Source organism: Electrona antarctica (assembly GCF_951216825.1).
Source record: "Electrona antarctica genome assembly, chromosome: 22".
Taxonomy (NCBI): domain Eukaryota; kingdom Metazoa; phylum Chordata; class Actinopteri; order Myctophiformes; family Myctophidae; genus Electrona; species Electrona antarctica.
The window spans coordinates 6,658,404-6,675,044 of NC_136805.1; the positions used below are offsets into that span (position 1 = coordinate 6,658,404).

The following is a 16,641-nucleotide window of genomic DNA, read 5'->3' on the forward strand; positions in this document are numbered from 1 at the left end:
AGACAATGTATTCAAATATGTAAATCGTCTCATTATGCACTATTGAAAAAATGTATGAAGCCTCACATCATTGCTGAATGATGAATGTCCAAAACATTTAATTTTTAGCATTATTAATTATTTCTACCCAAGCAAAATGAAAATAGATATGGTATGGGCTATGTTTATATCATGGTATCGCTAAAAAAAACATAACTTTTATTTTATTTATTATAATGTAATTAAATATAAAAAGTTTCACCACTAGCCATCTAATTTCTAGGCTACTATCACAGGAGTGTGCGTGCGTGACGTGTGTGTGGTGCAGAGTGCAGATGATCAGTCTTGATTGAAAAACAAAGTGTGGGATCAATTCACTCAGAGTGTAGAGTAGGAGAGTAGCGACACGCTTTGATCTCACCGCAAAGCGGGTGCCTATGGGCTATAGTTCCAAACATTGCTCCTATGGCTGGAACTATCCCATTGAGATATAATGAGCACTTCCGCATTCCATTGTTACAATGGGAGTCAACACTAGTGTCGCCACTCTCTTACTAGATTAGGGCGGCTACTCAGTCTGAATTCACTTTGCAGGTTGAACTGTTTGCAGGTACGCTACAGCAACGACGTAGAGTCTGTGGGGGCCGGGGGGCCAGGGCCCCCATGAGGAATTGGACCAGGGATCTCGGCCCCCATGAGGAATTGGATCTGAATATATATTCGCCTCGGTTCGTCCCGTTTGTGCCGCATCAGGTCGCGCCCGTTCGCGCAATTCTCGCTTGCATTGACTTTGTATGTAATCGCGCTGTTCTAACCATCCAAGTCTGACACCTTAACACGTCTGTTTTCCTGTCTGTCCGGGGCGGGGGGTGGTGGACCGCGTTGCCTGTCCCCTTGTACACATGAAGATCAGGCATTGAAAAGCTAATCTGGGTGCTTAAGCAGGTGGAATACGAGACGGCTCGCCCCTTTTCCAACTCCCCCAAAAGTCCGGAGAAGTCGCCCCAACAAAGAGAGAGAGATAGTTTTACATGTAGCTGTTATGTCTCACTGACAGCTGTTTGATTGTGCTGCGCTCTTGCATATTCCTGTGTTGTTTGCGATGATTGGGGGGGATTATCTGGGATCGGTGGCCGAAAGGATAGCGGAGCGGTCTTGATACCGGAAGGTCGCCAGTTAGAATCAGCTGTCCGACACTTTAAAATTACCACCGCTGAAGTGCCCTTGAACAAGGCATTGAACCACTACGATGAAATGTGTTCTATGAGCAGGGCCTGGCTGGAAACAAGTTCTTGAGCTTAGCCCAGATACCCTGGGTAAATATAGTAATCATTTCATTTCATTTCATCGACTACTTCAGTCTTGACATACAACATGATGTGTGATGATGTTGCTTTGCCTTATTATTGACTCTGAGTTTTGAAAGTAAAGAAGAGTTGTGTTTAAGCTGTCATGGTCCACTGATTCACAATAGTAGCCTACTTTTAAACAGAGAGAGAGAGAGATTTTTACCTGTACTATATTTGTACATGTACTTTGAGATTTTTCCTGTACTTTTAAACAGAGAGAGAGGGGGGGGTATGTGTCTAGTTGAGAGTGGAGGGGGCCCAAGGGGGGGTCATCAGCCTCTTTTGTTTGAGTGTGATGGGTCGTAGACTCGTTACTACAACAAGAACAACAACAACAGATCAACTGTAGGAATGTAACAATTTATTTGAGAGAAATAATATATACAGATGCCACTTTAAAAAATTGTTGAACAAAAAAAATATATACGCTTCTTCAATACTAGAAGAAAAACGCTTCTTCAATACTAGAAGAAAAAGAGTTGAACAAAAATATATACGCTTCTTCAATACTAGAAGAAAAACGCTTCTTCAATACTAGAAGAAAAAAAGTTGAACAAAAATATATACAACGCTTCTTCAATACTAGAAGAAAAACGCTTCTTCAATACTAGAAGAAAAAAAGTTGAACAAAAATATATATACACAACGCTACTTCAATAATAGCAGCAAAAAAATGCATGTAATTGGGAAGCAACAAGGACTTTAGTGGCACCTGCTGAAATAAATGTAATACAATGTTATGATGTGAACGTAACACAATGTCTAATATAAAATGTCTAAGATACATAATGTGCATGGGAATAATAAATAAAATTGGAAATGCTTCTTTTGCAAGTAGTCAAACATTTCCAGCAGCAGACACAGATTCAGTCTCTTAACAGACATAAGTGACAGTACCATGCAGTGCAACAGCAGGGGAGTGTAATCTATGCATTGAGTCTGTTGTGCGTTCTTGCAAAAGAAGCATTTCCAATTTTATTTCACACACAAAAAAAAAAACACCACCTCAAGATCCCACACTATTTGTGAACTTGCTACGAGGTGGTTTGGTGGGACTCAATCTGAGAACCCATCATGAAAAAAATGGCTTGGTGGTGATGAAGGGATGGGATAACACCAGCTCAGGTGTTATCCTCTCCTCTGGATCCAGGTGAAGCATCCGTTTCAACAGGTCCATGAAGACGTCACAAGACGTTTTGTCGGCATCGTCGAAGTCGAACGCCTCTTCCAGTGAGCTCTCATCATCCTCATCCTCGTCTTCATCCTCTTCCAGTGAGCTCTCATCATCCTCATCCTCGTCTTCATCCTCTTCTCTTCTCTCTCCTCTCCTCTTCTCTCCCCCTACGTAATACTCCTCTGGTTTCTATATCAAAACAAAACAAAACAAAAGTTAGTTTCAGTGATTTGAATTAATATGAGCAAGGATACTTGAATATAAGAGAGGAAGTTATTACACCAAGTGTGTGTGTGTTTGTGGGGGGGGGGATACCTTAAATCTCCACATATTGTTCTCTGGGATGAAATAGTTGCAGGTTTTTAGTCCGGCATCCAAGAGAGATTGTGCTGGCATACCAAGCATCGAGAAGATGGATTGAAGCTGCAGAAAGAAAAAAAAACAGAGGATATTCAACAAGTATTCAGTCTTAAGTAAACTCCCAGCTCATAAGAAGAACGTGTAACTACAGTGTTTGTTCAGAGTAGAGTCTGAAAGCATTCTGTTTTAAATGTTTCATCAATAGATTACTCACCACATCGTATTCGGTGTCGCCGCTGATTAATTCCTCGTTCAGCATCACGTTAGCCATGACACAGCCCAGTGACCACATGTCAAGGGCCTCTGTGAGTGGGAGGCCCAGGAATACTTCTGGTGCTCTGTGGGTTGTAAAAGAAAATAAAGTTTTATAGCAATGCAATAACTATCTTGTCAAATGCAGTCAAACAGTAAAACACATTAATTTAAGCCATTGTCCAAGAGTAGAACTCACCTGTACTCCAGAATGGGCTCGATGGCCCGTCGCTTGGTCTCAGAGACAGGAACGGCCAGACCAAAGTCAATGAGTTTGAATCTGAGGGGTTCTTCTCCTTGGTTCACCAGCATGATGTTCTCCAATTTGATGTCTGCATGGATCAGACCGATTCCCTTCAGGGCCTGGAGTGTAACGGCAAGCTGCAAGACAAGAATAAAGAGCATGATTAATATGTGCACTGCAGCAAAGGAGTTGTGAAATTTAACTCAATATTGTTGTCATCACTTCTCATTTAAAACTCATACCTGCTGGACGATGGGTCTCATCTCCGTCATGGACAGACGAGAATCTCTTCGGTTCAAGAATTCCAGGATATCGACATCCAGAGACTCAAACACCAGGCATCTCAATCCGTTGTGGACAAAGCTGTCGTGAAATCTCACTATTCCACACGTGTCAGGGTCCAGGACTCTCAGCTTTTGCAACATGGCCATCTGGGAATACAAGAAGACAGATTTAGACACGGCGTCATATAACAAATGATGCACACACATTTTTTTGAAAAGTCCCCAAAGCAATGCCTTACCTCGTGTTCTGCCACTTGGTCGTAATTCTTGCGTTTCTTTATTATCTTGATGGCCACCATGTCACATGTACGCGTGTTGATGGCTTTGGCCACCATCCCGTAGCTCCCTTCCTCCATGAAGCTCATGACGATGTACTGGCCCCAATCCAGCATGTCCTGCTCGGCTATGCAACTCTCTGAATCCAACCCTGGACCATCAGAGTCTTGGGAGGAGGAGCTGGTGGTCACTTTGGTCAGTGGCGTGGTTGCTCTAGGGTGGGGGAATTGGGGAGTTGGGGAATTAGGGACATCTGAGCAGGACACGATGGCGTGGTGTTGGGGGGCAGACGTGGTCAGGATGTCGACGTAAGCCGCCGGGGAAGGGACGATAAACTTGAACAGGCCCTGCTCGGCGGTGTAGTCAAAGATCACGGGGGAATTGGTGTTCAAGATGTCAATGTAGACCGCTGCGGACGGGACATCTTCAGAGATGAACACGTCCGGCTCATCTGTGTCCCACTCTGGTTCAGAGCTGGATATGTTGGAGTGTCGGATGGCTTTGTCCATGGAACCACCTAAAGAGAGAGGAGAGAGACAGAGAATTTAGAGTCAATTGGATTATGATACAAAATAACCAATAAGTACCATGACATTCCATTGGCATCTTGGATATATCTGACATATATATCTCCACTTTTTGTTTAACTATAGCTGCATAATTCCTTATCATTATATCTAAATCATTATATCTATTATCACTGCTGATTCAGGGACTACAGAGATTATGAAAGAGACATTTTGAATCCACAGTTAGTGATTAATTAGCTCAAGTATCCTCACTTTGAATCTAATAAAATGCCATAAATATCTATTAGCATTTTGACAGAATATGCTATAGAGACATCTATGGTATATATTTACTATAGGTGACTCAGACCATACTAATACAAGTCTTTTTTCCTCATTTGGTCATTGATCCTTACCTGTACATGATGTCCTTGAAGAGCACTGGTATGGTTCAAAGCGGTGCTTTTTCAGACTTCCTACTTTGAGTTTTAGTCCTTTGCTCTGCGGTTGTCTCCTGGTCATTAATGTAGGCATCGTGTGTCCGTTGAGTCCTGCTGCTTTCTCTAGATTCAGATGATCTGCTCTGAAGAGTACACTGTCCCCGTGTATATATGGGGTCTAGTCAGGGTACTTAGGGTCCTCTCTGACCAATCAGGTAACCCCTTTACCAAGGTGTGAGTTGTTGGTGGGGGGAGTGGGGGGTATTTGCCCCCTGTTGCATACTCAATGGTCTCGCATGGTCTCAATGGTCTCAATGGTCTCGCACCTTCCTACCTACATGACTGCCTGCCGAAATATGTCCCAAACCGCCCCCTAAGGTCTTCCACTGCTGGCCTGCTAAAATAAAATATACAGGGAAGCAGCTTTTTGCTTCTACGGGCCGACGGCGTGGAACAAACTCCCACTGTACCTTCGACAGGCAGCCTCTGTAGACATTTTTAAAGCTCAGCTCAAGACCCACTTCTACACCCTTGCTTTTAATTGATTTATTTGTCTTTTAAAAAAAATGTTATTCATGTCCTCACTGTATTGTTTATGCCCTGCCTTTCTTTTCTTTTTTTGTGTAAAGCACTTTGAGCTGCATTTCATGTCATGAAAGGTGCTATACAAATAAAGTTTTATTATTATTATTATTATTATTATTCATCTGAAACAAAATACGTTGTAGTTGTTTCTAAATAATACATTGTGAAATAATAAAAAGAATAAAGATCACAGTCAGATTTACTTTATATAAAAGGAACATTTTCTCACATGGAAGACGAAATATGAAGGCATTATAATATGTACAGCAAATTAATGAAACTAATAATGTTCATTAAATTAATTATAGTAGAGTATAGTATAACGTGGTGCTTGTATTGATGCGTATGTATTGCAGTGTAAATAGTAATGTGTGAGTCAAGTCATATATCATCATTTATATATTGAAGTGAAATACAAATATTCATATTTCATGAAGTCATGTCTGTAGCCTATTCTCCCCACATTATTTTTTCTATGGGCCTCTGTGTTTCACCTTTATTGTACTTTTAAGGTCTGTCAATGAAGCATTCAGGTTTCAAGTACTGTACTTTTAGGCAGACATAGCAGAATAGTAGAACAACAAAATTGCAGGTAGGCCTACCATGACATGCAACATAAACATGAGTGCATATGGCTAGTAGTAGTAGACTAGTATGAAAGTCTGTGAAAGATTCCACGTAAATTGCGCTGCCTTCATGATTTGAGTCATTTTCAAAAATCCACCTGTTGGTGGCACTGTAAGTCTGTGAAAGATTTCACAGGCTCCAGGTCCCCAGCTAAATCTTTAACTCTAACGTTTTTTAAACAATGAAATAAGCAACTCCATACCATGACATGCAAAAACGAATGTTACTGGATAACATTATGTTCACTAGTCGGAATAAACACACCATTGGGAGGTTTAAGGGATTTATTGACAGTGAGGAAATGGAGGGATGGAGGAAGGATGAATGAATGCAGATGTGTAGGTTCCGGGGGGGGGGTCGCCGACCCTGGAGTCTTTGGGGAGGAGGTCGTATGGCACTAGTCGTGTGGCGTTCGTCGTAAGGCGTTCGTCTTACGGTGCGCATGGACGATATCCCCCAGCAGGAACCTGAGAAGGAGAGGAGAGAGAGTTTTGTTTTTAATCGTTTGATCCACTTTTGGCAAGGTGAATGTAGTGGTTCTAGTGCCGAAAAGCTCCTTTGGGGGGAGCGGGGAGAGAAGCTGCTGTGGAGGTGAAGGGGTGGGGGTGGGTTGCGAGAAGCCTGTGGGAAGGCGGCTAGTGTGCGACGCAGCGAGGCGGGCGAAAACATGGAGGATTCTTGGTGGTACTGGGCAGGTATAAATGGGGACAGGTAAATTGACGTAGAGGGCGGAGAGTGGCATGAAGGCAGGGCCAATGTGCGTTTCTCCTCCTCCTGAAACTCTGTTGTTTCAACTCCATTAAACATGAGTGCATATGGCTGTGGCCCAAGTTTAACATAATGGTAGTACAACAACAACTCATTTCAGTAATGGATGAATGGAACACCTTGGAATTTCAAGTACTGTACTTGGAATGGAATGTCCAGAACAATGGAGGGGAGTAAGCCATTCATTATCCATGCATAATTTTCATTTGACCAACAACAAACGGGTTCTAACTGGTTCTACAGGGCTGCCAAGTTTCAGAAAATACCAAGAGTGAGACCTTAGTGACCTTAGTTGTACTGTACTGTACTGTACTGGCACACCCGAAATCATCATATATACAGTTAATATGTGCATGTGTGTTTGTGTTTGCGTTTGGTTGCGCACAGGTGGTGATAAACAACCACGCTGTTTTCGTGCTCAGACCCAGCCAGCCAGCCAGCCAGCAAGCCACACAGAAAGTGTTATCCAAATGCGTTTCGATGCTGAAATCATCTATAAATATCGCATTTACACTGTTTTGTGTTGACAGATAGTCACGTGACTGACGTGACTGACGTCATTCATCAAACAATAAAATAAAATAATGTTTTGGTACTTTATCCACTCAAAATATAACTTTTGCGCATGCATTGCACACCATTTGGAAGTGTAAAATCATGTTATTTTTTACACAGAGTGAAGAGATGAGGGTTGCGTCACAAATTACTGTATAACATTTTATATTTAATATCAAGCCAGCCAGTACAAATCATTACCCAGAATGCATCACGACTGCTCTCATAATAAATAGTCTTTTTTATCCTATTCTCCACAAATACAAATCTTAATGGACCTACATTTAACAGAACTTATATTTTCTAGTTGGATGTGAGACAAATCCTATTTTAATGTAATTTAATTTCATTACGTTTCAATACGAATTGGATTAGTTGTTTCGCGCATGCGTACTGTGTTCACCATTGCTATGGACGCGTCAGACTGTGAAGCGTCCAAAAATGAAGCGGCTGGAGGAACCAAAGGCTTCATAATTTGAAGCATAGGGGTACTGACAGATCTTCAAAAAAGGACGAGTAGGGGGTGAGAGTGTGTTGCAATGAAACACATGGATCTGCACGTTCGACTCATTACTCTGAATGATGATAACCCATTTGCACTTGTGTATTCCTTTCGTCTTGTTTTTCTTTAACGTACACAGGCAAGACCCACAATAGTGGCAATGTGCCTGGAGGCACTCGCCGAAAGCCCAAAGTCGGTTCGGGGGATATGATTGTGGATGGCCAAAATTCAGGTATTTAACAGTGTTGATTTTGACACCAAATTCTGATGTAGTTTTAGTCAGTCTTTTGAATAAAATTCCTTTGAGTTTTAGTCACAGTTAGTTGACTAAATAATACCATAAGATTTTAGAATGGTCTTGATGGCATCGCAATGGCAGATTGTACACATGCATGCTGAAAATAGCCGATCTACAAGCTCACAAGCTTGTAGATCTGCTATATTCAGAACGCAACACCCGAGCACAACCAAACATCAAATTACTGACTTTTAGTGCTACTGGATCTCTTCTCCACTAGTCCCTCTAACATTTTAGTCTAGTTTTTTATTTGTTGACGAAATTGTCAATATTTTTACTCTTAGTTTTATGACCCCAATGACCCTCCCTGCACCAACGACCCTCCCACCACTGAGGATCCTGACAGGTAAATGTATTATCTATGACAGACCCGTACAATTTAGAAAACTATCCCTCTAATGCAGGGGTGTCAAACTCATTTTGGGGCAAGGGCCACATTGCGCGAAAGGTGACTTGATGAGGGCCGCGGCCAGTTGCAGCTCACGTGGGTTGACTTACACAGTCACTTGGCTTTGTTTTCTTGACTAGCACGGGCTAAAGGCCAAGTGCAAAACACCTCTCTGCTGGACATCACATGATAATCCACAACAACTCAACTTGTAGTTGAATAGACTGTTAACGAGCCCATCAGTGACAACATTCCGCACCTGGGCAGAGACAAAGCAGTCTACAGCAGGGCCATTAGCGGGGCGGGTGGGGGAGGGGGAGTAGCAGCTTTGTTTCCTTTTTGAAAATCATCTCGAGGGCCGCATTGGACCTCTCCCTGGGCCGCATAACCAGTTTGACACCCCTGCTCTAATGGGTCACATAGATTCTATTCAAAGGTTCCTTAGACCAACATCAACAGGGAGATGATGACGGGGGATGGAGTGTGTAGCTGAGGGTTACTTACTTACTTAAAGGACTGTATGCTGGGAATAATTGGCACTCGCCCGGGTCGCCCCTGTATGTTGGTTAGAAGAAATGCAATGGACCACCTAGATGTAAAGATCTGTTCTGTCTGTGTTTCATGGCCACCTCAGGCTCAATGCTTTTCCAATGGAAGTCCTGTTCGTCCGACATGTGTGTACGAGGCCTCGGAGTCTGAAATGTCAGTGCGATGCGACCCCCTCCTCCAGTCCTCCTCCTGTCACAAGTGAATCGCCTAGCGCAGCCCTCTTCATAATAAATACCTACATATACACAATCACATTACACAAATAACAGAATTGCTATTTTTTATTATAATAACACTCTTAAAAGAAAAAGAAAGTCCAAGGCTCGGCCTGGCCCGACTAATTGGCAATTTTTTTTGGGCCTGGCCCGAAAACGTCGGGTCGGGTTCGGGCAGAGTTTGAGAACTTTACCTAGATGTAAGCACAAGTGAGAAGACCTACTGGGCATTTCTGCTCGTAGCGCGCCAACGAGTGGCGCGCTACGAGCTTGTAGGTCTGCTATTTTTTTGTAAAATCGTGAAAATGCGGCACAAATCTTTGAATATATATATATTCTTTCAGAGCGAACGTTTTTAACTCAAATCTTTGCTTCTGAGGGGTTCCTGGAACGACAGTCAGGTGCTGTGACATGTCATTTTTGGGGTTCTTGACATGAAACATTGAGCACCACACTGATACAGAAACATATTTCAAAAAACTGTCAAATGTCACTGACATTTTTAAAAGTTCGATGTCAGGCCTAAGTGGGTTATTCCCGGAACATCTCTGGGTGGTGGAGCAGCGACAGGGACGTCTCCCTGCCACCGCAGGGGACTTGAAATTTACTTGCTCTTGACAAGACGGCAAACTGCAACAAAGTATGCAGACATAATAATGAATAGCACGGGCTAAAGGCCAAGTGCAAAACACCTCTGCTGGACATCACATGATAAATTGGCTATAAAACAAATGAGTTCACTTACTTACTGTACATAATTATTTCAAATGGCATACACATATCGCTGTACAAAAAGTTTGTACAAAAAATATAGAAAAAAGGTAAACATCAAAAGTTTAGAAAAACATCAGTTTGTACAAAAAAACATAGAAAAAAGTTAAGTATAGAAAAAATTTAAACTTCAAAAAAATATAGTAAAAAGTTGTCATATCTAAAAACATCAGTTTGTACAAAAATTATAGAAAAAGTTGTCATATCTACAAAAACACTAAAAAGCTTTCGCTGGTAGCGGCGTAGCTTGTTCTCTGAAACCATACGCAGCTGCATTTCATACTGTATGCGACAACGACCCCATTAGCCCCCCTCCACTCTAATGTGACTGCAACCAACCAAACCTGTTTGATGGCCAGATGTGGCCATCAGCAGAGCACCCACTGCTTTGGGGTGGGGGCTTGTCTGCCCTTTGGGTATCTACGGTCACTTGTAATTTCTCACATGCTAATATCTAATTAGCAGTAGCCACCATCATCGTTGTTGGGGGGTGTCAATAGCTTTGCTATTCAGATGTAAGTAGGCCTATTAGAACTGTGATTGATTGATCATCTCTCTGTCTCTCTCTCTCACTCTCACTCCAGAGCCTTTATGGAGGACCCAGAGGAGGAGCAGGCGGCGGTAAGTACAACCCGGGTGGGATTTCACATGTCACGGCACAGACACGTCTTAATGCATACATATGAACCATGGGGTCCCTATTTTAGACCAACTATAATGTAAACATTTTCAGAAATTGATCAAATAGCTGATCTTGTAGGTCGGCTATTTTAACCATATATATATATATATATAGGGTTTAAACAAACGAAATAATGCATTGTTTTTGGCTATTGATTTAATACAAAACATTTTTCAAAACATGACAATGTTAACCAGGAGTGGAGATCAAAACATACCCGTCTCTTCAAAGCCCAGCAAACAGTGAAGAGACAAGCCACACCTCAGCATGTATAAGCCTCCCCTGACCACACGGTGTCACTGTTTACTCTTTTGGGTGTACATGATATTGGAAAACATAGGAAACTACTTTGGTGAACTTCACATTAAATTTGAAAGTATTGCATATTTACATATCTGTTACATATGCAGTTAATACTTGGTCTGGGCTACTTTTGAACCAATAATTTCATCAATGGGGCGTGGCATGGAGGTGATCAGCCAGTGGCACTGTTGATGTGTTATGGAAGCCCAGGTTTGCTTTGATAACAGCCATAAATTAATTTGTAATGTTCAGTCTTATGTCTCACACCTTCCTCTTGACAATACAACCTAGATTCTCAGTTAAGCACAGTACCATACCATGGTCAGTACACCAGTTACTAGTAGTTTTGGCTCTGTGGGCAGGTGCCAAATCGAGCTGGAAAGGAAAATTAGCATCTCCATGATGCTTAATTGTCAACATACATTGACAATATACACAATCACATTACACAAATAACAGAATTGCTATTTTTAATTATAATAAGCCCAAGGCTCGGCCCGGTCGGTACCGGTCGGGTTCGGGCAGAGTTTGAAAACTTTACCTAGATGTAAGCACAAGTGAGAAGACCTACTGGGCATTTCTGCTCGTAGCGCGCCAACGACTGGCGCGCTACGAGCTTGTAGGTCTGCTATTTTTTTGAAAAATCGTGAAAATGCGGCACAGTTCTCAGTATTGTATGGTAGGACTGTCTATACTAGCTCTTAATCCAGAACAATTTACATTAAGCAAGCCACGTACTCTGAATAGCAGTATAATGTCCTCCCTTCTCTCCTCGCGGTTGCTGTACTTCGTGTGTTCTCAGCTCATCGTGCCTTTCTCCTCCTCTAAATGTGATCAATTGTATCTCAGATTTTGTCCAGGCTAACAGCCAGGTTTAACCTAATGCTGTGGACTTAACCTGCTCCGGACCAGGTTAACAGCCAGGTTTAACCTAATGCTGTGGACTTAACCTGCTCCGGACCAGGCTAACAGCCAGGTTTAACCTAATGCTGTGGACTTAACCTGCTCCGGACCAGGCTAACAGCCAGGTTTAACCTAATGCTGTGGCCTTAACCTGCTCCGGACCAGGCTAACAGCCAGGTTTAACCTAATGCTGTGGACTTAACCTGCTCCGGACCAGGCTAACAGCCAGGTTTAACCTAATGCTGTGGACTTAACCTGCTCCGGACCAGGCTAACAGCCAGGTTTAACCTAATCCTGATGTCTTCACTGTTCATTAAGCAGTCAATCTGATCACAAACCAATGATGTTTTCCACACTTATTCAATTATTATGGGTTTATGTTGCCTTGTTTTAATCAGTCTGCATTAAAGGACTAATTTAAGCACTATATAAAATCAAATCAAAGTATATTTTGGCCTATATTATAGGCTGCACAGCATCATGACAGCTTGTGAGCTTGTAGATCAGCTACTTTTGGTGAATGTTCCCCAGAATAGGTTTGCTGTGGTGCAAGTGGTAAAGAAGAAATATATTATATTATATTATATACAGTTCTTTTGCATATTTGAGGCAGGGAGGTGTCCGTCCTAAGAAGCGCCCAGCTGCTGCGCTTTCCAAGATCTCTCCTGCAGAAAAATAAAACACTGTGTGTGTGTGTGTGTGTGTGTGTGTGTGGTCATTGTAACTACATTAACGTTTACATTGTTAGTAGTGAGAGGCTAAGTCTTATCAAATGCTGGAGTCCAGCGGGAGCTTTTTAACTTTACTTTGTTTTCTTTCTTCCCCAGCTATCCCTCCCCTCCCACCCCCTTCCAAAATTGGGGACCCACATAGGCAGGCCTGGCCAATGCCTGGCCTGGGTCCCCCCCCCCCCCCCCCCGTCCTACAGCAGGACCTGGACCACAGTGACCTGATGATGTTGCTTTGCCTTATTATTGACTGAGTTTTGAAAGTAAAGAAGAGTTGTGTTTAAGCTGTTATGGTCCACTGATTCACAATAGTAGCCTACTTTTAAACAGAGAGAGAGAGAGAGAGATTTTTACCTGTACTATATTTGTACATGTACTTTGAGATTTTTCCTGTACTTTTAAACAGAGAGAGAGAGAGGGGGGGGGGGGGGGGGGGGGGTATGTGTCTAGTTGAGAGTGGAGCCTCTTTTGTTTGAGTGTGATGGGTCGTTACTACAACAAGAACAACAACAGATCAACTGTAGGAATGTAACCATTTATTTGATATACCGATGCCACTTTAAAAAATTGTTGAACAAAAAAAATATGTACAACGCTTGTTCAATACTAGAAGAAAAACGCTTCTTCAATACTAGAAGAAAAACGCTTCTTCAATACTAGGAGAAAAAAAGTTGAACAAAAATATATATACACAACGCTACTTCAATAATAGCAGCAAAAAAATATATATTCTTTTTGGTTGGTCACTACAGCTAGGTTGGTCACTACAGCTAGTAGTGACCAACAGAAACACACACACAGACACACCTTACCTTTTCAAAGCTCTCTCTGCGCGTACTAGGACACTTGTTTAACCACATCATGGCCGCCTCAAACACTGTCTCCTCCGTGGACACATTGAGATGATCACTGGCAAGGACCTCTGTCAGTCTGTCCACACATAGAGAGGAACTCTTCCTATGGACATAACATACAGTAGACTAGTAGTTGATACATTATAACCGTAACTGTTCACATACTGCTGAAGTAACCTATTATCCTCTGAAGTGCTCACTGGTGATGGGTGGTTTATTTAGTGAAAAGGACAACTGTGGGGAGACGATGTGAATTTTGTATTGAGAACCTAATGATGCTATGCTGTGCATAAAATGTATTGTTTACCCCGGCAATGACAATAAAAACAATAAATTGAAAAAAAAAAGAAAAGGACAAATGTGACTTATGTGATATTAATCTAATAATCACTGAGCAATGACTGAATATTTCTACACAGATCTAGACATTGTCTTGGAGACAGGTCAAGTAATGGTAATAAAATAACTATTCATATTTATATCAGCTTGGGTGGAAATAAGGTGAGGGGCGCCCCCTGTGGCTGCTTGCCATATGACAAAGGGCTGGGAGTAATGAAGACCCCAAATTGTAACTACAGCCATTTGTTCACATCGTAAGACATAACTTGAATCCATTCCAGTGAGATGTATATAGTGTGTGTGTGTTGTTAGAGCAATGTTCATATTTGTTCATGTTATGTACTATTAACCACTCTCTCAGAGGAGAAGTGGACGTTTGTGTCTGGATAGTCTCGCGTTACCAGACAATTATTCCACAATCTCCGAATGCTATATAGAGTCTGGACCTATAGCCCCCATGAGCTGAGTAACGGAAGCTGCCATTTCCGTTCACAAAAAAAAAATGCATTTCCTTTTCTGCTAAGCAACAAGCTATAGCCTTAGATGTTTTCTATTTATATTAGGATAAATATGCGCAACTGTAAAGACGAAACGGAAGTGGCGAGGAGGCTCCACTTCCGCTGTATCCGGATACTCATGAGACCTTTTCCGTTGGCCCAGACTGTATGATGACACGTTTGGAAATCGCGGAGGCAACAGTCTGGTAACGCGAGACTAGTGTCTGGACAACGGCAGTTTTCAAATATACTTTGTAGCAGGCTCAGTGGCCTTGTGGTTAGAGTGTCCGCCCTGAGACTGGGAGGTTGGGGTTCAATCCCCGGCCGGGTCATACCAAAGACTCTAAAAATGGGACCCAGTGCCTCCCTGCTTGACACTCAGCATCAAGGGTTGGATTGGGGGTAAGTCCCTGCGACATACTAGCGTCATGTCCAGGGGGTGTACTTGTACATCAAGCTGCCTCACGCTACAGAAACAGGAGATAGGCTCCTGCCCTATGGGCCTCGGCAAGGCTACTTACTTACTTACTTAGAGGGGCTGGGAAGGCATTGTGGTTAAGAGTGTCCGGGCGGTCGGTCGGGGTTCGATCCCCGGCCGGGTCATACCAAAGACTGTAAAAATGGGACCCAATTCCTCCCTGCTTGGCACTCAGCATCAAAGGGTTGGATTGGGGGGTCAAATCTACTAATCAAATTATTCCCGAGCGCGGCACGCTCCAAGAGATGGGTCAAATGCGGAGAACAAATTTCACTGCGGTAACGTGTGTGACAAATCGTATGACTTTGACTGTCTGTCGTATTTCTCTCCAGACATCTCTTCAACTCAAGGTCGAGCAAATACCTCTGCTATCGGCTCTGCACAAACCAGAATTAGCCAGCACTGTTGCTGTCCTCTCCTCTAATTCTGCCATGATTAGCCCCTCCCTATTTCCGGAAAATGTGTATTCATATAGGCAAGTCAAAGTTAATTTGTTTCATGTTGTCCCAATCGTCCTCTCTGAACAGTCGTGACTTCATCATTTGTACGTACATCTTACTGGGTAATAAATTGCCATAAGATATATATTTTCTCAACTCTTCTATTCTTTCACCATATGCATAAAGAAGAGAGGGAGAGGGAGAGGGAGAGGGAGAGGGAGAGAGAGAGGGAGAGGGAGAGGGAGGAAAAGGAGGAGGAAGCGAGAGAAGGGGGAGAGAGAGCAAAGGGTTAAAAGGGGGGGACGGGGACCAAACCGAACCCACACGGCTGTGTTTTGTCTCCCAGAAGTGCTGTTAAAGCATGAAATCAATCACAATTTTTAGAGAGGTTCTGTTTGTGTGTGTGTGTGTGTGTGTGTGTGAGACCAACAGAGAAGCCTGTGTAAAAGGACCTCTTCCGTCCCCTAGTTTAGAACAACGGTATTCAAATTCGGGTCTCCGCACCTTAGCTTCGACATTGCCTTTTGCTTACTGTAAATAGGTTTTCAATAGCCTACGGCTCAAAGGAGCAAAGATTTTAAGGATAGAGGAGAAAAAATGACAACTTTAGGTCCTAGACTCAGCGTCTGTCTTGTGACTTCGTTTAGTAATACTTTCGTCAAGTAAAAGAAACAATATGACATATTTAGGAGACATAACCAGTTTACATACCCCACAGTATTGAGTTCATAACCACAATTATCCCACGATTTTGTAACCCATTTTTCAATCCATGAAGAGTGAGCAGGCCGCTTACTGCACCACCCAAGTTATATTATTATTATTTATTTTATTCAAAACCTTTGAGGTATCACTCGATACCACAATACCGTCGGTGAACAGTGATTTATTACTTTATTACCACGATAACAAAATAATCCATATACCGCCACCGTCACATCAATGTTTGTTTAACTGCTGTAAACAAACATTAAAAGCCCAGAGACTTGGCTGCCATATGACATAATTTCAAAAGCCAGACAGAGGGTATAGCGCCCCCTCAAAAACAACTTGGTAAATGCATGGAATGGATGCCTCAGTCTCTGACCTGCTGGTAGATGACACTGAAGTGTTCATGAATGTAGTCCCTGCTGCGTTTCTCCAACATGTGACAGGAGTAGGCCTCGGCCAAGCCTTGGATCGCTACGCAGTTCTTTTCATCCAAGTGGTGCTCCATGTAATGACAGCAGGCCTCTTGAACTGCTGGAACATTCAACAAGTGTGATGCTGCCAGCAGGGCCTAGAAGACCAAA

The 16,641-nt window shown here is 42.6% G+C and overlaps 1 protein-coding gene across 1 annotated transcript in view; it reads right to left on the reverse strand.

Moving 5' to 3' along the window:
* Positions 1-16,641, reverse strand: part of LOC306914807 (kelch-like protein 24) — a gene marked incomplete at its 5' end in the record, with an annotated part of 245,141 nt that overhangs the window by 227,203 nt on the left and 1,297 nt on the right. Inside the window, one exon of the mRNA XM_079492009.1 lies at positions 16,437-16,628. Coding sequence (XP_079348135.1) covers positions 16,437-16,628 — 192 coding nt within the window. The remainder of the gene's footprint in view (positions 1-16,436; positions 16,629-16,641) is intronic.